We start from the raw sequence: 25,817 nt of genomic DNA on the forward strand, positions 1-25,817 counted from the left end.
TTTTTTTAATTTTCACTAACAAACATTTGAATTGAACATAATAGCTACATAATGACGCAACCCAATGATGTCTGGGTCGTGAGAGCGCAACTGAAAAAATAAATTTGTTACTTATTGTTTTAATTTATGTGTAGCGTTTACAGTGACCGATTCGACCGCTGCTATCAAAAGGACAATTATTAAGTGACCCTCAATTCGTTAAAGAAATATTTTCAATTTATTCAATTTACGACAATTTAAGGTGCGATTATCGTTAAATGAAGTCGTCGTGGCCTAAATGATAAGACGTCCGGTGCATTCGTATGTAGCGATGCACCGGTGTTCGAATCCCGCAGGCGAGTACCAATTTTTCTAATGAAATACGTACTCAACAAATGTTCACGATTGACTTCCACGGTGAAGGAATAACATCGTGTAATAGAAATCAAACCCGCAAAATTATAATTTGAGTAATTACTGGTGGTAGGACCTCTTGTGAGTCCGCACGGGTAGGTACCACCGCCCTGCCTATCTCTGCCGTGAAGCAGTAATGCGTTTCGGTTTGAAGGGTAGAGCAGCCGTTGTAACCTTATTTATCTATTCCGTGGTTGTAACTATACTGAGATCTTAGAACTTTGAAGTCGTCGTGGCCTAAAAGATAAGACGTCCGGTGCATTCGTGTTGAAGCGATGCACCGGTGTTCGAATCCCGCAGGCGGGTACCAATTTTTCTAATGAAATACGTACTCAACAAATGTTTACGATTGACTTCCACGGTGAAGGAATAACATCGTGTAATAAAAGTGAAACCCGCAAAATTATAATTTGCGTAATTACTGGTGGTAGGACCTGTTGTGAGTCCGCGCGGGTAGGTACCACCGCCCTGCCTATTTCTGCCGTGAAGCAGTAATGCGTTTCGGTTTGAAGGGTGGGGCAGCCGCTGTAACTATACTGAGACTTTACAACTTATTTCTCAAGGTGAGTGGCGCATTTACGTTGTAGATGTCTATGGGTTCCAGTAACCACTTAACACCAGGTGGGCTGTGAGCTCGTCCACCCATCTAAGCAATAAAAAAAAAAAAAAAAAAAAAAAAAACTTATATCTCAAGGTGGGTGGCGCATTTACGTTGTAAATGTCTATGGGCTCCAGTAACCACTTAACACCGGTGGGCTGTGAGCTCGTCCAACCATCAAAGCAATAAAAATTAAAAAATTAAAAAAATGGGAAAAGTACTATAAAACGCTTTACAAAGGCGGTCTATTCGGAAAAATAATTTTCAAATAGTTTTTTTTTTCTAATAGATTTTTTTATTGCTTAGATCGATGTTGATTGGTTACCGGAGCCCATAGACGTCTACAACGTAAATGCCGAGACCCACCATGAGACATGAGTTCTAAGGTCTCACTTGTAACAGTACAACGGCTGCACCGCCCTTCAAGCCGAAACGCATTACTGCTTCATGGCAGAAATAGGCAGGGTGGTGGTATCTACGCGTTCGGACTCACAAGACGTCCTACCACCAGTTAAAGATATAGCACGAATAAAAATTAACATTGAAATTTATTTTGTTAGTATTTGAAAGAACTGAAGTCTGTACTAGGTTCAAAGACGTGTATTACTGATCTCGAGGTTCCATCTTTCTTATGTTAGATTTGGTTCGGATATGCTGTGAGCAGACGTCGAGGGCTAGTATTGAAAGGTCATTAGGTGTCATTATTTAAGTAGGTCACTATGGGTGAGCGAATAATAAAACAGAAAACAAAAACAACAAACTTCCAAATTCAAATAATAAGTGATCTATTTAATCTTCTAACTAGTCAGGTCATAAGTATTGTCACACAGTAATAAAAAATGTGTGCGTGTACTAGTGTACACACGTAAGAAGTGAAACTTCTTTATGGCCTTATTTTTCGAAAAATGATCTACATGCAACTTTCTAGAAATTGGTTAAATAAAGTTAAATTAGATAAAGTTTAAACAAAAGGATTTTATTATCATAGACATGAATACAAAAAAGATGGCGCGTAACGGAAAAATGTGACGCGTAACCGAAAAATGTGACGGTAAATTTTTTTCCAACGCCGATAAGGAAGTTTCACTTCAAAAACTTTTCTTTTAGAATGCTGGCCACAAAAAAGTTTATTGAATTCGCATTTCGAATTGTACATGAAAATAAAAATGTATAACTTTTAGAATTTTACTCATTTTTAAATATGGAGTGGACGCTTAAAGAAGACCGTGTTGCAGTTATTGCGTTGCATCGTTGCGGTTACGCGCCAATTCAAATTTTTAACATACTGAAAAATTTGAATATAACCAAAAGATTCGTTTATCTACCATCAAACGATACAATGGAGACTCTAGTGTAGATAACAGGTCAAGAAGTGGTCGCCCTCGGTCTGTTAGGACTCCAGCAGTGATAAAAGCTGTGAAGGCGCGAATTCAAAGAAATCCCAAACGTAAGCAGAAACTGTTGGCCCTTCAGATGGGGTTAAGCAGAACCACGGTGAAAAGGGTGTTAAATGAAGACTTAGGGCTTCGGGCATATCGAAGAAAAACAGGACATCGTTTGAATGCTCGTCTAATGGACCTGAGACTGAAGAGATGCCGCGCTTTGTTGAAGCGGTACGCGGGAAAAAAATATCGGGAAATTCTTTTTTCGGATGAAAAATTTTTTACCGTAGAAGAGAGCTACAACAAATAAAATGATAAGGTGTACGCACACAGTAGTGAAGAAGCGAGCAACCGTATTCCGCGTGTCCAACGAGGTCATTTTCCATCCTCGCTCATGGTATGGTTGGGAGTTTCTTATTGGGGCTTAACAGAGGTACATTTTTGTGAGAAAGGTGTAAAAACGAATGCAGTTGTGTATCAAAATACAGTCCTGACGAACCTTGTGGAACCTGTTTCTCATACCATGTTCAATAACAGGCACTGGGTATTCCAACAAGATTCGGCGCCAGCTCATAGAGCGAAGAGCACACAAGCCTGGCTGGCGGCGCGTGAAATCGACTTCATCCGGCACGAAGACTGGCCCTCCTTCAGTCCAGATTTGAATCCGTTAGATTACAAGATATGGCAACACTTGGAGGAAAAGGCGTGCTCAAAGCCTCATCCCAATTTGGAGTCACTCAAGACATCCTTGATTAAGGCAGCCGCCGATATTGACATGGACCTCGTTCGTGCTGCGATAGACGACTGGCCGCGCAGATTGAAGGCCTGTATTCAAAATCACGGAGGTAATTTTGAATAAACTTTAGTGTCATAAGAATCTATGTTTTGTTAAGTTCATTTTGGTATATGAATGGTTACATAATGAATAAACTTGTTTCAATTATTTTACATTAAACATGTGACAGAATTTATGACCTGACTAGGTATATATATAAAAATGAATTGCTGTTCGTTAGACTCGCTAAAACTCGAGAACGGCTGGACCGATTTGGTTAATTTTGGTCTTGAATTATCTGTGAAAGTCCAGAGAAGGTTTAAAAGGTAAAGATAAATATGAAAATGCTCGGAATTAAATAAAAATAACAAGTTAGTGTCCGTCCGTGACGGATTCCTTTTGTTTGTTTTAAGTTTATTTTATACAAAAGTTTAGGTCTTTTATATTTATCGATTGAGGCACTACGAAGTCTGCCGGGTCAGCTAGTCAGAAATAATATTTGAAACGCAAATTTTTAAATAAAAGAAGTAAGTGCATTCGGATTAGGGATTGTTCGGTGACGCGTTTTGCTTCCCCAAAAAAACATTTAGTGACACCGAAATATGTGTTCCAAAATTGTTTCGAGACTGCTCTGATGCGATGTGTGGGGCTATTTTAAACTCGTAATAACCGTTGTCGACACATGTGTGAGGACCATTACCACATATTACAAAAAATGAAGGAAAAACTATAAAATAAGAGGGGCGAAGATACTGAGTGGACGGAGCGACATAGATTTTAAATTGATTTGTGGATGTCGCTGCAAACTTTGTTTGAGTTTGAAACTTAATTTTCCATTTCTTCTCTATATTATGTCAACAATTCAATAAATGAAATATTAAAAAAAATATTCTTAGTTCAGTTTAATTTTATTCACTGAAGCGTGCAAACTCCAATCAATATGCCACTGAAATTACATTAAAATTCTAATTAGCGTTAATTATTGCTTTTATCATTTTCTACATTCACAATACTCTACAGTTTTCTTGTTGGGTGGGTGGTTGGAAACATCAAAGGTATTAATCGTCAATTTTTAAATATTGTTTTGATTATGATTAAAAAAAAATATCGCCTTATATTTCTTTGCACACATAAAGAACTAACAATATCTAGAGGTGTAGTGATTTGTTCTTCTTGATCCTTTGCATAGAGAGTTACGAAGAGTGAGACAACAACCGGAGACTTGAATTGAGTATTCGAATTATCGCAAATAATTTTTAAAAGTATTATTAACTTTATGTTTGAATAGATAACATCGAAGAAAAAGTTTATTAAAATCAGTTCTGTGGAGATTGTTGAGCATATACCATCGACTGCCGCATAAGCTGAACAACAAGTGATCGAAAAAAAGCCGAGTGCACGCAATGTATATTAATTAAAAATCAAGTCGTAAACGGGGTCGTTGGGCTTGTGAATTTCTTTGAAATTGCAGCTTATACGAATTTCGTCAAATGGTAAATGTAACTTTACGGCAAACAGGTAATTTTTGAAGGGTGGGGGCAGCCGTTGTAACTATACTTGAGACCTTAGAACTTATATCTCAAGGTGGGTGGCGCATTTACGTTGTAGATGTCTATGGGCTCCAATACCCACTTAACACCAGCTGGGCTGTAAGCTCGTTCACCCATCTAAGCAATAAAAAAAACAATCCGTTTAAATCCACTGAGTTTTTCGTCGGGATCTTCTTTGTGGGACGCGATTCCAATCCGGTGCTAAGTTCAGCGAAGCACTGCCTACTAGGGCTAGTATTTGCAAATACTTTGTGGTTGAGCTCACCTATCAAACCTGGCATAATTGGGATAGCCCCTTAGGCTACAACGATTACGTAGAGAAAAAAAACTGCATAACTTTACTAGCGCATAAGTGCGAAGACAGAAAGCGTGTTGACGATATTATTATAACATATTAAACTATTTGCATAGTCTACTGTAGTTTTAATTTAATAAAAAAAAAACATAGATTTATCAAATAGAAATTAAAAAGGCAACGATTATAAAAATCTGCACTAAAAGTTTAATTATCGGATTCCGCGTATCGGTCAGCGCGGTGCCCCTTTGTCAACAAACCAGCCATGACAGTTATCTGCTTCGAAACATGCACGTGTGCACACATTCAGTCCAAGCGACCTAACCTTTACAAATATCTAGATATAGTAGTAGTGCATAAAGAAAACTATGTGGATATTTTTTGGCTACAAAAATGGCTTTTCATATTGTCAGCGGCCAGCTACCTTGAAAAATGAGCTATAAGTCTCAGTTTTATAATACAAGGGCTTTATAGGGCAAAATGGATGTTTTTTTATTGCTTTATAAGACCACTAACCATTCACCCGGTTTCGCACGAGTTAATCAGGTTTATAATATTGAAAGTATCGACGTTATGGTTACAATATAAATTTTCTATTTATTGCTTACATGTGTAAATTATCTCACTGGCCACCTGGTGTTAAGTAATTACCAGAGCCCATAGACATCGAAAACGTAAATGAGAGAGATCTTGAGAGATGAGTTCTAAGGTTTCAGTTTTTATAGTACAACTAGCGACCCGCCCTCGCTTCGCTTCGGAAACATTAAAACACACATGAAACCAAAAAAAAAATAAAAAAAAAATAAAAAAAAGTAGCCTATGTTCATCAGGGACAATGTCGGCTTCTAATGGAAAAATAATTTTTCAAATCGGTCCAGTAGTTTCGGAGCCTATTCGAAACAAACAAACAAACAAATCTTTCCTCTTTATAATATTAGTATAGACGACTGCCCCACTCTTCAAACAGAAACGCATTACTGCTTCACGGCAGAAATAGGCAGGGTTGTGTTACGTACCCGTGGAGGCTCACAAGCGGCAAATTTTAATGTTTGGATTTGCAATGTTCCATATTTATTACACGATGTTATTCCTTCAATGTGGAAATGATTTGTGAAACTTGTTAAATGCGTGTTTCATTATAAAAATCGGTACCCGTCTGCGGTATACGAACACTGAGACCGTTGCATCGCTCGATACGAATGCACCGAGCGCCTTATCCTTTAGGCCACGATGACTTCAAGTCGACTGCAAGTCTCATTATATTCTATAATGACTGTCCTACTTTTCAAATTGAAACGCATGGCAGTTACGGCAGAAATAGGTAGAATAGTGAACACCTGTGCGAGCTCACTATTTACTCTTCAAAATGTATCTAAGGTTCGTGACCACGTTTCTCTCTCTATCTCTCTTTATAATGTTGCATCCTCTTCTCTTATTCTCGGCCACATCAAACGCATTAGATGAAGACGCGTCTACAGTGGTGCATATCTGATGGGCCCAACGCGTTTAGTTGCAACCTCAGGACCTTTTGCTGCCGAAACTATATAGCCCAAATAAAAGTCACGATTTTCTTTTTAAACTACCACTAGTTCACTTTAGTATATCACTTTATTCATTCATCTGCTGTAATTTCTCCTCCCCATAATTTATATCTTTAATATTGGTAGTCGAAAGCCAGAGCCCTATAAAAATACGAGACGAACTTTTCTTTTTAATGCATGACAGTTAGAATTAAAATGATTAACGTTTAACAATTGACCTTTTGACCTTTATGTTAACCGAAAAACCGAACCAGTAGTTGTCTCATTCGAATACAATATGCAGGCTCCACAGTAACACAATAGAATCAAAACACGTTCATAGTTCTAGAAAACATTTCTATAACACATCCACTCAAAGTGACTAGGCCATCTATCATAAGCCCACGATATATTTACACACAGTGAATGCATTATCGCCATTCCTAAATCAGCTATCAACGGACTCTTTTCACTAAAAGGGTGAACTTCACTATAGAAAAGGTTGACCCCTCATAAAGACTTATCACCTCATATACAAAATAAGGTTGTACTAATCCAAAAATCGCCACGCCAATTTAATGCTTAAAATCGAAGGCATAGAGTTTAGAATCGTATGAACGCATCGCCGCAGATGGGATCTCGTCAAAGTTAGCGGTAGTTTTTTCACAACAATCTCCTCTCGGACTTAACTCACGTTATCTCTGCCGACGTCACGACGAATAGAAACCCGCACGTTCATAATAAGGAAGATATTTCTAAAGAAATTTAAATTTGCCCGCAAAGGTCCCGAGATAGGATTAAAGATTGGGCACGAAGATGGCCCTTTTGTGACCGACCCTCAAGAAAACATGTCCTGATAATATGGAAATATCTCGGACGGGAAGTTAATCGAGGAATCATTTGCGGGGGCGATCATTTATCAGGGCCACGCACGAATACGTAATTAGCTGCGGAAAGCATTAGGTACAATTGAAAGACCGTTCGAAAGCCTTTGTTGATATTTATTTGCATGAGAGAACGAATAAAAAGGCGTACTTGTTTAGATCTGACCTACCGTGTTGCGGTGCGACAGACCATGCATACTTAAGTTGAAACGATAATTCCATAGGGGCAGAAATGTGCCAGTACAATATAATATAGACAAAATACATCTGAATTACATCTTCTGACAAAAACAGAGGGATTGTTGTAATAATCTAATCGCAGATCAGTTTCATTCAGAGTTAACACTAATTTGACACTAACATTAAACAAAAATTTCAATTCTCTCAACGAAATGTTTAAAGCACAATTTGAATATGAAACACTCATCCGGCCCGACAATCCTTCATTAATTTGTAAACTAAACAACGCAGACCAAACACTGGACCCGATTCACACTTGCTCCAATATTTGTTTTGATACAAATAACTGACGGCCATCGGTTTACCGTTTTGTGATGTTAATGACTTTGGTGACACAATGCGGACCCAGATTCCGAAAACCGGCTCATTTTCTTTGTTAATACATAGACGAAATTATAACGTAAAAGTTGATGATAAAAATTCGATCAACATGCTAGACGTAAACATTGCTCGAGGGTGAGTAACGGTATCTTGTCGCTAAATATAAACATGAACTAGTCAAAGGACACGCGATAGACACGAGACATCTTCCCCCTTGCGTTTCGGAGTCGCAGAGACGTCACGTTTAAAATTAAAAACCCACTTATTTACAAACCAGCCACTTAGCCACCTTCCCGACCATACAAAAACTAAAAATATATTCAAACCATTGTGTCATGCTCAAAGAAGTTCCATAGGTCACGGCGAACGCACGAACGTGTACCACGTGTCAGAAACACGCCAAACATTTTTTATCTTTGAAAAAATTATAAAAGACCGCTCCTAACAATGGAGCCTCGGTAGCATCTTTGACAATTATAATATCGCTCGCTACGTAATTTAGAAGGATTTTAAAACAATGAAACCTTTCCGAAAATGAACCTTATAACAGCTTACGTATGCGTTGAACATACAACATAACCGGGAGGAAAGATACGTCCTTTCTGAAATGACGAAGCGGCAGTTAACGCAAGGGTCATCACAAAAGGCAGATGATAACAATGAACGCACGTCAATCGTGCGCTCATGCAAATAATTTTTTTCTACAAAACATCCCTTTATCTGTCCTTAAAGCGATGGGGTTAATTAATATATTATAAATAAAATATAATTAAAATTAAGATCCTTTTTTCGTTGGCACGAGGTCGCGACTTACTGTCACCATTAGAATTATATTCTTGTTTTGACAATGAGCTTCCTTTTGAATGCGGTTGTAACAGTTAAATAGATTTATGGATTGAAACTCTTTTGTTTCTGGTTATCAATTTATTTTATCGCAGCGGGACCCCATGGTTTATTGAATATGACTTGACAGCTCACTCGAAAGGGTTAATATGAACGTTTAGGATAAACTCAATAATCCGAAACAACTGGTGTCAAGGGAAAACCTGTTATTGACATGCAATAGCGCAATTGTATTTACATGACGAGCCGATTATATATTAGGACGAAAAAAGGCATAGTCTTAGTTCTTAATTACGGTAACCTAATTAATGTAAACGTATAAAGTTTGAGAAATTTTGACTCTTAATACTTTAGTATGAGGTATAAATGCAGCTTCGAAATAATTAAAGTGAGCCGCAACTGTTTGGTTACGAAGGTTTCGCTGCTAAAACAGCTTTACAGCGGCACGAAGCGAACAAAATGCGGGTTGAAAATACACCGATGCACAAATTTCGGGTTTAAGAAAAGCTTTGTTGTGCAACGGTTTATTACAAAAGTGTCGAATGACACCGCATCTGCTCGCACAAAGGGTTAGCTCTCTCGGATAGATTATTCCCCGGACCGACCCCCGCAAGATTGCTCGCTTATACAGATGTTACGGAGGATTCTTTTTATCAGACGGTTTAAGGATTAGTGAATTGAAGTGTTTTGAATTTTTAAGGAAAAAATCTCGCTATTTTTAGTCGGGTTCAGCGCCAGCTTTTCATTTGGGTGTATTTTTAACATTGCCCCTTTCAATGTGGCTTTCAGACCGTGTCTAATATATTTCGTTTGCGTTCCTTTGTTATAATGTATCGGGTTTGGAGATTACGCCCAGCGTGTGTGTACGGAATGTATGGATCTACGATGACGTAAGCATTACCGAACGTCCAACAATGATGTTGTGCAACATCTTGCATCGAGTACAAAGGATGGAGCAAAGATAAAAATGTCGTCGCAAGCCAAATCCTTTGATGTCAACCAGTGCCCAGTATCATTAATAAAAATATTAAATATCGTACCGTGAAAAGGCGATGACGTGGAACTTACGTATAAAAGGAATTTGTCAAACGCACGTGTTTCTTCCGTTAGCCTGGCAATCCAATATACGTTTTGCTTAGCGTGTCTATAATGTTTTGTTTGATGGGAGAACAAGCTAAATAGTCAAAAATTTATAGAAACAAGAACGGGGTTTTATTAAATTAATCGCAAACTAAATGTTTTACCGAATTGAATACATCATATTTGAAATTTTTGTACTCACCACTATGCATGGTATTTGATTCAGCGTCGGCAACCTCGGTTCTCGACTTTTTCTGGTCTTCAGGAGATCCCGATGTATCCATACGCTCTTGCTTGATCTTAGGCTTGATATCTTCATCAGGCGAACTTGAAGGTAACGGTGATGTTGAGGCCCGCCGTTTGGGTGTTGAGGTTTCAGTTTCGGCTTCTGAATAAGAAATCATGATTATTTTGGTTCACCTTTAGAATTAAACTAAGAATTAGATTTAGAATTAAGCTGTACCCGTCCGCTTTGCTGGGCATTTAAAATTAACATTATTATTTCATGAACGCACCCGCAACTGGAGTAGGAAGCCCAGCACTCATATAAATATTAGCCTATGCATTAAGTACATGTATTTTCTGCATGGATACCAAGTTTCAAGCCAATAGGATGCATGGTTCAGTAATTATAACGGAATATCCGTAAAACCACTGTAGATTTACATATTAGTATAGATATAGATTAGAACTATTATAGTTTATCTTCTTGTCAAAATTGCATTTATTAAATTGGCAACCTCATCAAATGTATGTGTATATTTTCTTACTCATTTACATTTAATTACTCTATGAACGGATTTAAGAAGGTAATTTCATTATTGTGGTATACTTATTAATATTGTTTAATGTTCAAATTAAAATTATCAGATTAGACAATTATCATATGGGTATTGACGATGACGATGACGTATTAATGATGACGTAGACAGACTGATTCCCAGTTTTCCTGATTTTAGTTACCTTGGTATTGTTTAGTTAGGTCTCTGGCCATTCAGAGTTCAAAATGAATGCTTTTGTCCACATTGAGGCATAAGGTTGTAGTACAATGTCCGTCCTAGTTGGAACGCAAAATATTTTGGTGTAAAACGTATACCGGTTACGCCCTAATATAGTAAAAGCTCTTTATTAGCGGGGTATACATATGTTCCGTAAATATGCCGCGAATACAGAATCGGTTAGATAGTCTGTTGGATACCTACATATTGGAATTGTTTAAATCAATTTGTATGTATCGATGTACAATAGATTAAATCCGCGAATAAATAAATCTCTAGCCGCGAATATAAGAATTGAGTCGAATTTTTTTAATCCGCGACTATTGAAAACGCGAATGAAGGAAGCACGATTAAGAAGCTTTTACTGTACTAACAATTGTTAATTTAAAAAAAATGTTGTCCTTATTAGTATGTGAATCGTAGTATTTTTGCATACCATCGAGAAGTCTTTTTGGAGTGCTCGAAGCGCCTCCATCTTCTAAAAGGTCAGGCGGTGCTATTGATGGACTAGCCAAAGGCGGTGTGTGGATCCTGCTGTTCGGAAGTCGCCTTGCGGTCAGAAGCGAGGGTCTTCGACCGCTAGAGTTCGCTGTTGAAACCTGACCTGGCCTGGACCCGTCTTCCTGGTCTGAATTCGGACCTGTTAAATAAACGATTTGATTTTGATCGTATCTTCTATTGTTATTAATGAAAAGTATAATAATATTGAGGAATATTTATCTGGCTATGTATTTCCATGCTTATCTTATTGTTTTTAATTTTTGTTTAGTTGTAGGCAGCGACTTGGCTCTGCCCCTGGCATTGCTGAAGTCCATGGGCGACGGTAACCACTCACCATCAGGTGGGCCGTATGCTCGTCTGCCTACAAGGGCAATAAAAAAAAAGTTATCACTTTTTTTCCTGAAATTTCTGATAGCCTTGAGAGGCTATTTCAGCTTCTTCTTGAGCTTCTTCTTCTTGTAGGTGAGCTCACGGGGCTCAAACCGGGAGTGTTGCCAACTAACACTGGCCCTAGCAAGAGCAGTGCTTCGCAGAATCTACCGCCGGATCGGAAACGCGACCCACTGAGAAGATCCGGCGACAAACTCAGTGGGTTGTGTCTATGGGTTAATTTACTCGTCGAGCCCGTCGTCGCAAGCGACGGGTTCGACGAGGACGGTGACCGGTGCTTGTGGTACCTAAAAGCACCGTTAATGGATCGGGATGATCCGTAATGGCGTGCTTAGAGCGACGTCGACTGTATACCATTCGGTCCACCGGATCGAGTATGGTTATCACCGTGGACAGTGTTCTGGTAGAGGATCATCGACGACCGGTAGTAGGTAAATTGTGAATCTTTCTAATATATGGGTATAGAGTGAAGTTACTAGTGTAAAATTCTTATTTAACTAGTATAATTTCATTTATCCACAACAAGGAATGTTTGATATCTCAGATTTATGTAAAGGATTATATCTCAAAACTCAAAAATATTAGTGGATACCCTATTGATACTTATTATACTTACCAGCGCTATAGCAGTGATAAGACGTGAGCTCTTTATCGCAGGACGAGACTTTGTGCTGGATGAACCTGATTATGTCAGCCAGCGCAAACGCTCTCCTGCAGGCCCCACAGGTCAGGGTATCTGCTGGAACTCCGGGCGTTGGAGATCCACCGCCCTCTGCCGCGCTGTCCGCATCCGCTGGGAAAAAGGAGCGGCATAAAACAATAGTTGGTATCCGTAACATTGTGATAAGTAACTGATATTTGGTATATTTGAAATTGACATAAGTACAATTCATTAGATTGTGATTTTTTGGCGGGAAGGCGAGGAGCGAAGTTGTGTGAATCGTTTTAATTTGTATATTTAAAGTTTCTTCAGGTTTAAATGTTGTAATAACGGTGGTTTATTAACTGTTTAGTATTTGTGAAAGTGGACAAATGTACTATACGAATATGAAACATAAAAATAAAAAAAATAACCACCATTTTACTGAGATCATATTTCATCCCGTATCGTATAATTTTAATTAATTTCATAATTAAAGTTTCAAACTAATCAACTTCATTTCATTTCGGTCCGTAACATTCATAAAATAGAATATACTATTACAAAAGATTAGGCTGGATGGTATGGTGACCTTTGCCTTTTCAGTTGGAAAAATAGAACTACTACTCATTAGATTGCCAGTTATGTACAACGATTTTTAATCACTGTACATTGCTGTTCTAAAATAGCATCGCTGCATTTATGCGACACTACAGTAACTATGTTTAATATTTTACAAGTATATAGAATTTTAGTCTCCAATACCCTAGCAATGAACATACAATTAGACACCTAATTAACACTCCTATATGGCAACAAATTATTTGCACAGCTGTCGCGAGGTAAACATTCTGACACACTTTCTCGAGACATGTCATTGAGGGACACAAAAGGCAGTTTCACAACATATGGACAGTGACAGGACTATAGTATTTTGGCCCTTTAAATGTGAAATTACGGATAATTATAAGTTGTTTCGTTCACGGAGGTGTCAGTTGGGATGGCCACATTTCTCCGGAGGATACGCATCACCGTAATCAGGGCTGTTAGTGGTCCGTTTTTTTTTTGTTTTAATTTAAATTGTTTTGGCATTCCTGAATCGTTTTGGACGCCGTTTTGAAAATACTAGTGGTCCCGCAGTAGTCGAAATTCGACTATAATTAATTAAAATTATAAGTTTGAACATTAATATGGTTCTATTTTCAAAGACTATTATACTTCTATAATCACAGATTTCGCCAAGACTACACTATAGACAAATAATATTAAAGACAAACAATATTAACCTATTCTCAATTTGACCACAGACTTTATGCAATCACAAAAGTTTGACAATAAACAAAGAGTATGTACATATATATGTGTGTGTCAAATACATGGTAGTGTGTGTAATGTTTTTTTTTATTGATTTAATGTATTTTTAATGCATAATTTAAAAAAATATTAACATTCTGCACTCCTTCTCTATAGTCTCTATAAGTGTGGGAAATTTCGTACTCCTCCGTCCGCGCAATTTTCGTAAAAAGGGGTACAAAGTGTTTTGCTTCACGTATTAAAATATAGAGAAATCGACATTGAATTTTTTATGTGATTTGTTTCAGGTAACGGAGAGAGTCGAATATTACTTAGCGCGTTCAAGGCACATCCGCTATTGTTCTAGTAGTACTAATCGGTCTAATTTTCAGCGACTCCATCGCGACCACATCGACTGCCATTACGAACGTTTAAATGGGCTCAATAAATAAGCCGCCTTCAGGACCGACGCCTTGGAATTATAAAGGCGTTTTCACATTCAAGCCGCACACAATTGGCCGGCACATCAAAGAGCTCGCGAGCTAATTTCACATAAGTACTGTATAGACGCCCTTACGGTTCCCTCACGTTATTATTTTTACTCGGATTCTCTTTTGTACAGCGTTTAATATACACGGGGGCTGATTGTAACCCGAGTACCAAATTAATATAGCAAAGAAGAAAAAAACTACGGAATTCGGTTGTTCTGTTTACATTGCCGTACCTAAGTTTGTTTTAAGGGTATATTATGTAAATGTATACGTTTGTTGAGGTTAATTTTTTACAGATTTGTCGGAACAAACGTTCGCTCGTGGCAAATGGCTTTTTTCGGTCACTTCCTTCCGGATGGTTGAGGCTTGTTTAATTATGATACGTATTGTTTTTTGGTTCACTAGTAATTTAAAGGTGGCGTTTAGCTTTACAATATTTCGTCGAGTTCTTCTTTCTTCTTAGTCGAATACTTCATTGCTGAAGGTCGTGTCCTTGAAAGCCCTTCGTGGCTCTTTGTACCCTCAGCTTCCATTTGCTTCGGTTTTCGGCTTCTCTCAGGGCGTTGGTAACAGAGAGTTAACAGACTAGAATTTTCTTTAGTTTTGGCGAGTTAATTACATAATTATAATTAGTGTTTCGGTTTAATCTTGAATTTTTTTACCACTATATTATTTTCGAGATCTCAAATACTTTTACAGTTTTCGTGGCCACCGGTGACTAAAGTCTTATTTGTCGATATTTGTTTGTCTGTTTATCTATAAAAACAATTACTCAAATTTTAAACGGGATCAAACTGTAAAATTCCTTTCTATTAATTTAATAAACTACTACTGCTTCCAAATCGCGCCGCAAAAAGCACACTCTCTTATGACATCATAGTTACCTAATCACTTTTATACTGAGCTAGATATCAGAATATAAGTATTGAATTAATCAAACTTTAACACTACACAGGTGACGAAAAAGTAACCGTGTGAAGAAGATCGTTCTGGCCACTCCCACCTACGAAAAACTGCCCAGTAGTGACCGGACAATGGTCAACCGACACATGCGCCCTTTGGATTGAAATACACCCACAATTTACACATAATATATCTATACATATAAATAAAATTAGAGTGTCTGTTTGTAGTATTGAAATAACCGCTTTTTACTACATGCATATGAATATATATACGGTACATACACCAAAATAACATATTTTATTGTCTGTCTGTCTGTTTGTTCCGGCTAACCTCTAGAACGGCTGGACCGATTTTGATGAGACTTTCACTAATAGGTAGCTGACGATATAAGGAGTTACTTAAGCTGCTTTTTTAGACTAGGTTCGCTCCGCGGCGTCACCCGCAATTATTGTCGTACCGCGCGCAACATGGCGGACTTCGCCTCAATAATAAAATTTAATGTTTCTGAAGCGAAGCGAGGGCGGGTCGCTAGTTATAGATAGATATAGATGATAAGGTTAAATTGAGACGTGCTATACTTCGTAATAGAATAATACATTTTTGTTTAATTAATCCGTGTTAAGAATGACCGTAAAATCGATTTAAAAAAAGTGAAAATTTAGCGAACATTTCGTATGAACGCAATTGTCTTCCTTTTTTTTTATTGCTTAGATGAGTGGACGAGCTCACAGCCCATCTGGTGTTCAGCAGTTACTGGAGCCCATAGACATCTAGAACGTAAATGCGCCACTCACCTTGAGATATAAGTTCTAAGGTCTCAGTATAGTTACATTACTGCTTCACGGCAGAAATAGGTAGGGTGGTGGTACCTACCCGTGCGGACTCACAAGATGTCCTACCACCAGTTCATAAGAATTGCTCTGAAAATTAATCCTAAATTTTATTGGACGCTTAATAGCTGCCCGTATTTGATCTCTAAAGATAGCGTGTAGATTAGTCGTTAAGTATATTTAGGTGTCTTTACTTTCAAATCTATTTTTGGTCTTTTTGCAGGTGGTTGAAGGCTTAACTGTCCAAAATTGGTTACCATTCACGGAAATCGGCAATGCTGAGAGCAGAGCCAAGCAACTAATTAACCGTATCTACTGTTATCCTTCAAAACTAATTGTATTCAAGACAATCAACGCTTGGTTATTGTTTCTAAGCGCTATATACAAATTCCATCTACAAAAGAAGCAGTCACAAATCATTTGACGCTTACTCAATTGATTTATTACTTAAGGGTGGCATAATTGAATGGTACTCGGACAGTGGCCAACCCATCGTCCATCCTTTTACCTAAATACACCCACATTTAAACTGTTTATTTTCACCGTCAGATTTATTGGTTGGTAGCTGTGTATTGTTATTTGGATTTGGGACAATTTATGTCTTGCTTTGTTAACGTAAGTTAAGTTAAGAGCTATTGGGTTTAAAATTGCTCAATCCATTTAATTTTAGTATTTAATATAATTATTATTATTATTATCCATTTAATTTAAATACTATTTAATTTTTCAAACTTAGTAACAATTTTAGTGTCTACTGGGGAATGCACGAGAATTTTACTTTTTTTAAACCTTCAAGAGTTAGCTTTGTTGGCTGGTAATTGAACCATCGTCTTTAAAGACGGCACTGATATACGGTTATGATTTCTATGGGATATACATATATCATTCACATCAATAAACACTTTTAATAAAATTTAATGAATAAATCAGCAAGTTAGTTGTAGCATCTCTGAGGAAATACACAATAAACTTTTAGAGAATAAAGCTATCTTACATTACCTCACAAAATGTAGTGACAAAATAAATTTAAAACGAATAAAATAAAAAAAAATATGTAAGCTGTATTTACAATAAATTTTCATGACAATCGAAACACACAAAGGCACAAAGCAAAACGAATCCGTATTTTATTTTTAGCTTATTGAAAATCTAGGCAAGTACCCCGCCTCAGGTGATATAGGGGGAGCCACCCTTCAAAGGACGGTAGGAAAAGTTTAAATTAGCTCGTTACGACACACGGCAACGTCCATGTTATATCTGGGTTTTGTGTGTGGACGTTATACAGTGCTTCAGAATCAATGGAAATTGATAGTTTCACTTGGTAACACTAAGATGTAAAATTATCATCTTCATCTATCTATACTTATAAAAATGAATTGCTGTTAACGAGACTAACGAGTCTCGCTAAAACTTGAGAACGGCTGGACCGATTTGGCTAATTTTGGTCTTGAATTATTCGTGGAAGTCCAGAGAAGGTTTAAAAGGTGAAAAAATATGAAAATGTCCCCCGTCGGACGGATTACTTTTGTTTTTTTTTTAAGTTAATTTTATACCAAAGTTTAGGTCTTTTATTTCTCGATTGAGGCGCTACGAAGTCTGCCGGGTCGGGTCAGCTAGTACTTGATAAAACAATTGGAGTACAGTCGAATGTTTTTTAAGATTCCATTAGATGGGCTTTTGATTAATTTGGTGTTAAATAGTTATTGGTTTAAACAATTATCACAAATGCCGCTACATATCTTTAACATGATCTCAAAGTCTTAAAGAGACGGTGGTACATCCCAGACGGACTCTTAATCCGCCTGAATAGTAATTTCACAATTAAGTTTTATTACAAATTCGTATCCGCTAAAAAAATTTTTTTTACTGGTGGTAGGAAATCTTGTGAGTCCGCACGGGTAGGTATCACCGCCCTGCCTATTTCTGCCGTGAAGCAGTAATGCGTTTCGGTTTGAAGGGTGTGGTAGCCGTTGTAACTATACTGAGATCCTAAAACTTATATCTCAAGGTGGGTGGCGCATTTACGCTGTAGATCTCTATGGGCTCCATTAACCACTTAACACCAGGTGGACTGTGAGCTCGTCTACTCATCTAAGCAATAAAAAAAAAATTAAAAAAAAGGAAAAACACAAAGTCCTGCAATCCTATATTAGATCAACGTTTTATTTTTTTCCCCAGAAAAGGTCAAACCGCGTCGCACCAACTTCTCTGAAACGAAAGTTTATTTGAGCGTTGCATTAATTATGAATTCGATTTCGGTACACTGATTCCGATGCTGCGAAACTGTTAGTATTTGTTGTATACAAAGCGATCTGAGACTGTTTTTTGTATAAATTAAGTTTATTAGCATTACAAATTTAACGGTAGGCAGTGGCTTGGCTCTGCCAACCAACTTCTGTAACCACTCACTATCAGGTGAGCCGTATGCTCGCCTGCCTACAAGGGCAATAAAAAAAATATTGTGTTTTTATGTCATCCCTATTTCTTGATGACATTATTTGAAACGCTACATTCCTACGTTATTTCTCAATAACATGAACATTATTAAAATTTTAATTATTCTACTTGTCTATATATTAATACGTGAAGCAAAAACTTTGTATCCCTTTTTACGAAAATTGTGCGGACGGAGGAGTTTAAAATTACGCACACTTATAGATAGAGAAGGAGGCAGAATGCTATTAGTTTTTTAAAATTATGCATAAAAAATACATTAAATCAATAAAAAAAACATTACACATACTACCATGTATTTGACACAACACATACATACAAATATACTCCTTGTTTATAGTCAATTGTCACTTTTGTTATTGTTTAAAGTCTGTGGTCAAATTGAGAATATATTAAATATTGGTTTTGTTTATTAATATATCTCTAAAGTTTTATTTTTATTTTTTTATTGCTTAGGTGGTTGGATGAGCTCATAGCCCACCTGATGTTAGGTGGTTACTGGAGCCCATAGACATCTACAACGTAAATGCGCCAACCACCTTGAGATATAAATTCTAAGGTCTCAGTATAGTTACAACGGCTGCCCCACCCTTCAAACCGAAACGCCTTACTGCTTCACGGCAGAAATATGCGGGGTGGTGGTACCTACCCGTGCGGACTCACAAGAGGTCCTACCACCAGTAAAGTTTAGTCTTATATATGTGAATAATCACATATTTCGCTAATTGTCAAAGACTTTATACTTCTTTATAGAATCATAATAATCTTCAAACTTATAATTTCAATTAATTATAATCGAATTTTGACTATTGCGGGACCACTAGTCTTCATAAAAATATAAAAAATATAAGTTTATTTTTTTAACATAGGCACGACTCATAAACCTACACAATATTATACATATTTAATTCGTTTGATCTTTCTTTTGACAATCCAAGTGCTTTCAAATTTCATATTCGAAAATATTAGTCTAACAGTATACATATCGGTCACTCTTGTAAACAATTATTGGGTTATAAACGTAAAAAATGCAATTAAAAATAAATTATTAATTGAATTTTACCGTTAACTTGGATTTATTGGAACAGCGACCCCGGCGTCATTCATACGAGTATTATTCGTAGAAAATATTTTTGACGTATCTCTGACCACTGTGTCTGATGTTAATTGGCAGGGGTACATTGACACCCCAATGTGACCACGAATACGCTATTGAGAGTATCAGAATAAAAATAATAAGAATCGTTACTGAATTTTAGCGGGGGTGTGTTTATTGTATTGCAAAAGTATTATAATAATTTATGTTGTATTTAAAGGCTGAGTTTTAATAAATGTTCGATGTTTGACTATATGAATGTGTACGAATTTTTCAACCTATCCAATGGAGTCTAGTTGCCTCCTATAACACAACAATATATAATGTTTGGTTGTTTATCTATATATTAATTACGTGAAACAAAAACTGTGTAGCCATTTTTACGAAAATTGCGCGGACGCAGGGGTATGAATTTTCTCACACTTACAGAGAATATAAAAAAAGAGTGTAGAATGCATTTTTTTTTAATTATGCATATTATAAAAAATATATTAAATCAATAAAAAAAACATTACACACACTACAAATTCAATTCACAATATTCACAAATTCTGAATATTTGTTTATTGTCAAACTTTTGTTATTGCATAAAGTCTATGGTCAAATTGAGAATAGATTAATATTGTTTATCTTTAATATTATTTGTCTACGAATAGTCTTGGCAAAATCTGTGATTATAAAAGTCTTTGACAATAGAACCTTAATAATGTTCAAACTTATAATTTCAATTAATTGTAGTCGAATACTGCGGGACAACTAGTACACTAAAATTGATATTTCAACGGTAGGCAGCGGCTTGGCTCTGCTCCTGGCATTGCAGAAGTCCATGGGCGACGGAAACCACTTACCATCAGGTGGGCCGTATGCTCGTCTGCCTACAAGGGCAATAAAAAAAAAATTACACAAATTATAATAAAAAATTGAAACATATTTGTCATTTTACAAAAATGTAGTACATACGCGTTCCCTGTTTACCAAATTATCTCAGTGCAATCGTAACATAAAAGTATGTTATGTAAATTTTTTTGTTCGTCATGCGAATACGATATGAAATCATCATATAATTTTACTTAGCTACCTTTATTCCGTCTCGCGGTAAAGGACCATGTGAATTTTGACATCGGCTCCTTTGACGGCTACTTATTCAATGCCTCAAGACGTCGGAAATGGGCATTTCATACAAAAGCCTTTCAAAAATGCGGTATGCCGGCAAACCGAGATAAAATTCTTCAGTTGTGCCTTCCTTCGTTGAAATTCGGCACGAAAACTGTTCTCTTTGACCCGTTAATTAATAACATATTGTGTTTCATTAAAATATAAAAAAAAACCTAAAATGGTTTTTTATGGACCTATTAAATTATATTTCTTTATATCTATTTATTGTATTATATGTTTATATTTTCGATAATAATGTATTGTCAATGGTACACCGCAACATACCTTATATTTATATATTTTCAGAATTTCTCTAAATTAAACGGTTGTCGGGAAGAGATCGCATTTAGCGATAAGACCGCCTATTGTACAAATCGATCTGCTTTTTGACTGTTTTTGAATGTAAATTGTGTTTTGGTGTGCAATAAAGTGTATTTATTCTCTCCCTCTCTCTCTAAATTTGGAATATGGAATGTTTGTGAATTTCCATTGCAGCCGATGATCGAAAACGGATATATTAGATAATCATTGTGAAGCGTTTATGGCCTATAGGATAAGACACCCGGTGCACCTACTCACATCGAGCATTGCGCCTGTGTCAATCCTTAAATCCCGCAGAAAGTTACTATTTTTTTTAATGGACCACGCACTTAACCCTTCTTCAGGAATGATTTCCACGATAATGGACTACTAGCATCTTAATTTTTTTTTATCTACATAATTACTTATATATTGAGATCATGTCTCTATTCGCTGTGGTAATCACTTAACACCAGGTGTTTTTATTAAATAAATTCATATATCACTAGCGAACATACATACCAATAAAATAAAACACGTCCGTTCTTGGTTTGAGAATTCGGGCAATTAAAACATTTTCAAACGATGACAAAACTAAAACTGTAACACTACGTTTGTCTACAAAGCATTAAACAAAATCTTAAATGTTTTCCGTTGCAATGAAAAATCGACTTAAAGCACTGAGTAATTAAGCTGAAGGCATGTATTATACTTGCCCACGGTATTAAAACCACCACGCCCATGTCGGCAGTTTTGCTTCACTATTCATGTTTAGAAGGCGGGCTATGTCAACAGCAAACTAATGACGTCACACTTCTCTCAACATGGCCACTCTGCTACCCTTGCTTTTTCACCTATTTCACTTAGCAAATGGCGCGGGAGAATCCGTATTATGTACATATGGCGTCAAACTTTAATGTACTTCAAGTCACGTAACATGCATTATAATTCCAAGCTGAAAACTTCAGTACATAAGATAATTAATATTAGGTATGATAATACTTCAAGATTCCTTGGACGTTTATGTAAAATTCACCGCTTTACAATATCAATTAGTGTTCAGTTCTCGTCAAATTATTTTTGTTCATTGATCGTGTAAATCAAATTGCAATATTTCTGTAAATAATTCGTGCTAACAGGAACTTATCCTCAAAAAACTTTTCTATCAGATTTTTTGGTATTCATGATGAATCAATTTCACAGCCCACCTGGTTTTAAATGGTGACCAGGAGCCATAAAAATCACACAATGAATACCGTTACCAACGTTGACACACGAGCTTGAAGTCTCTAATGCATTGTATAGTGGCTGTTGACTGCCAGCCGTTCTGGTTTGGTCTGGCATGATTGCTTATCGGCAGAAATCACCAGGATTTTAGTTTTGGTCTACGATACGCCTTACCAAAGTTGGTCAGGTCGTTGCGGATATTACTGAACGTTTTGCTTGACGAACCTTGGAAGAGGCTTGTATCTGAGAGTGGACGTCTTGTGACTAATAATGACCGATTTTTAATACTAGATTTTTGTGCTACCTCTTGAATCGATATGGAGACTAAAAGATGCGTCCCACTAAATAAATATAAGTTTGGTTGTGGAAGACAATTACGCTTTTCAAACTTCAATTTTATAGATGTAATACAAAAGCAAAGACAAATATCATAAATTGTACAGCCCAAATACACTTTGCAAACATAACTACATTGGAATCGGTTATCCAAAACCCTTGATCGGCTTGAGATAGACATAGACAGTACAAACTTGTTCGAATATCGTACGTGCTATCTAGGTGTACACGCATCTGGATAGTGATGAGAGTATGAGTTAAATTGGTAGACAATTAACGAGAATATTACAAGAACGAAAGCATAAAAATGTATTAATATTGGCTACCGTGCTAATGAGACCGAGGTTGCATACCCGTATGGGCAAGATGGAATTGCAAACAACGAAATCGCTACTCATGATACAATGACTTGTTTTCTTTAAATCTGTACAATTCAGTGTATGTGTATGTTTTTTTCTTCCTACATTTCTGGCAAGTCTTACTTATGATTTTCTCCGTTATGGGCGCCCAAAAACATACTGGACCAGAACCAGTTTAACCCAAAGCCCAAAAACCAAAAGCAACTCGCAAAAATCTTTGGAGGATTATCGAATCTCGATTCGTGGTACAATATTCAGTTGGCTCTTTCAAATAACTTACAATAGCTTGATTAAGTACATCGCTATTTTAAACGAATAGGCAGGATTATAATAATACTAATAAACGAAGTACACAATCAGAAGCTTCCAATATAAAACACCTAACATCGATCAGATTAAAGGGCCTGCCTATAAAATAGGATTACCTCTTAAGGGTACGCTTCTCGCCCACCGATAGCTAATCAAATTATCCGACGTAATTCCACGCGACAAAAACGCCTGATTATCTTCGTCTTGTTTTTTTTTCCGTCGGCCCTGGGGAACCAAAAGGATCACTGTCCAACGCCAAATTTGTTGTTTTTTTTTTTTCGCTTAAGGAAACCTATTTTAATAGCGTTCATAAAATACTTATTCTAAACTTCTGCAAGAGCTGTTACATAATAGGTTTGATATGCAACTGATTCACCTGTGCAAACACGTACTGAAGTTTTGCAGTGCATATTTTTAACGTAAACATTGAAAGTATGTTTGCGCGTGAAATTGCATTATATTATTTTTTGTGTACATTTGTAACAGGTAAATGGAATCCCTCGGGTTCGCCCGTAAAAAAACTGCGGCCAACGATGGCTGATGAAATTAGGGCTGGGTCAGTAATCGTGTTACCGATACCGAATACTTGGTTGAATATTCGGAATAAGCAGAGGAAAACAGAGGCCTCCTGTGTATTGGCCCGTTCGTTAGAGAGATTTGAATTTTTTCTTTTTCTTTTCTCTTTCCACGTTTTCGCTTTAGGTGTGTAACGTGATGCCTCCTCTGGGGAACGCGATGGACAGCCCTTAATAGAAAAATGCTTGTTATAAAAATTGAGAACGTAAATTTATACTGTCAATTTTTGGCGAGCGGTGTTCGGTATCGGTTTAACTGTGGAACGTACTATTTAGGGTGTACCGAAATGGATCTTGTGAAAATGGCGTTAAGGTAGGATTTTAAAATTAGTGATGAAATTGGAAAGCTTATGTCCACAATATGAATTTATGAACACTTATTCAATGGATGGAAATTGATTTTGCGATGTATTTTGATTAATTATATTATTGCCATGGTCGAAAGCGTGTGAAGGCGGTGCAGTCGTGCGATTATGATGTGGTTCGATCATGAGGCAAATAGTATTTTTTGTAATTATTAATTATGTAGAGACTATACGATTTTATTTACGAATCATTTTTAAATTGAGTACAAGCCGGGTATGAAAATATTGACCATACAGGTCGAGGATAACGTCTTGCATATTTTTATTCTGCGAAGCAATCAAAGTAAGCGCCAGCATTACAGCTTTGGTATCATAGATTTGTCGAGTTACCTCATAATAACACGTTGGATTGGTAACTCAAGTAATAGCTACAGGATTTCAATTCTAATAAATATTATCCGATGTACTTACTCACATCATTAAGTAGCACAGTTCTTGAGATCCATACGTTTTACTAAAGTTTAATAAGAAAGTCATGTTGTACTGAAGTCACACACCTTACGTGACTTCTTCCTGTAGATATTTGTCACGGCACGAGTGTCAATAAAAACGTCACGCCGGACTGCTTGCAAGCACACTACGACAGCGTAGGGCAGGGACACGATTCCGAAAATCGATAAAAATCTAATTTAGTATATCATATTTTCTGTTCGATATTCCACAATAAATTTCATTAATTAGGTCAGAGCAATCATAATATATAATACTGTGGCAATGATTTTATATGATACTAGCTGACTCGGCAAACGTTGTTTTGCCATATATAAGATTTCTAGGGAATTTCTAGTGTAGAAAAAAAAACTTTATTGTAAGTGTGTAAGGATGTGGTAAATGAGTGAAAGGGGTATGTAGTCCTGTGAACGATGAGGCAATATATAATAAAAATAACAAAACCTCATTCAACTACATAATACCTCATTCTAACAACAAAAAAAAGTCAAAATAAAAAAAATATGTTAGGGGTGGACAACCCTAATCACTTAGGGGTATAAAAAATAGATAGTAGCCGATTCTCAGGCTTACTGAATATGCATAAAAAAATTCATGAGAATCGGTCAAGCGGTTTCGGAGGAGTATGGGAACAAACATTGTGACACGAGAATTTTATATATTAGATAATTTGCTTCGTTTGGTTTTTGTCTTAAACTGATACAGATTAAATAGGATTTCGTTATTGTAGAACCAATTAAAATGCTTGTTATAAAAAAAAATAAGCTGAATAGTTCAAAAACGACCAAATTTTGTGTATTTTATGAAGCATCCTTAGCTTGATGAGTAGGACTACCGGTGTATGCACATCGATTGATATGATTATGCCAGTGTGCGAATCTCGGAGGTACGAATTTTTCTAAGCCTTTTTTCATTTTGGTAGTCCGGGTTGAGCGCCTTGTGGTGCAGGGCATGATAGAGGGTACAAGACCGCGTGGCAGATCACCGTTACGATGGACCGACCAAATAAAGGCAGCTTAAACGATCCCGTTAACGAATGCAGAAGTAGGTCCGCGGTACGTGAGGAATGACGACGTCTGGTGAAGCGCACCACCACCCGAAGTGATGACCACGACCACTCTGCCAAGAGTGCATACGACTGAGAAGAAGTCCGGGTAGTAAATATCTGTGCTGTTTAGCACTTTTACAACTGTCAAATACAAGATGGACCGTAATCTTATCTGCCCATGTAGAGTGATAAAAAGATCTCTACTCTTTTCAT

The 25,817-nt window shown here is 36.8% G+C and overlaps 1 protein-coding gene across 1 annotated transcript in view; it reads right to left on the bottom strand.

The window, feature by feature from the left end:
* The window catches only part of LOC101739459 (B-cell lymphoma/leukemia 11A), a 62,537-nt gene that overhangs the window by 12,033 nt on the left and 24,687 nt on the right, over positions 1 to 25,817 (bottom strand). Inside the window, exons 2-4 of the mRNA XM_004928144.5 lie at positions 12,387 to 12,563; positions 11,316 to 11,519; positions 10,084 to 10,269 (exon numbers count right to left, since the gene is read on the bottom strand). Of these exons, the coding sequence (XP_004928201.2) occupies positions 10,084 to 10,269; positions 11,316 to 11,519; positions 12,387 to 12,563 (567 nt within the window). The remainder of the gene's footprint in view (positions 1 to 10,083; positions 10,270 to 11,315; positions 11,520 to 12,386; positions 12,564 to 25,817) is intronic.

Source organism: Bombyx mori, chromosome 18 (assembly GCF_030269925.1).
Source record: "Bombyx mori chromosome 18, ASM3026992v2".
Classification (NCBI taxonomy): Eukaryota; Metazoa; Arthropoda; class Insecta; order Lepidoptera; family Bombycidae; genus Bombyx; species Bombyx mori.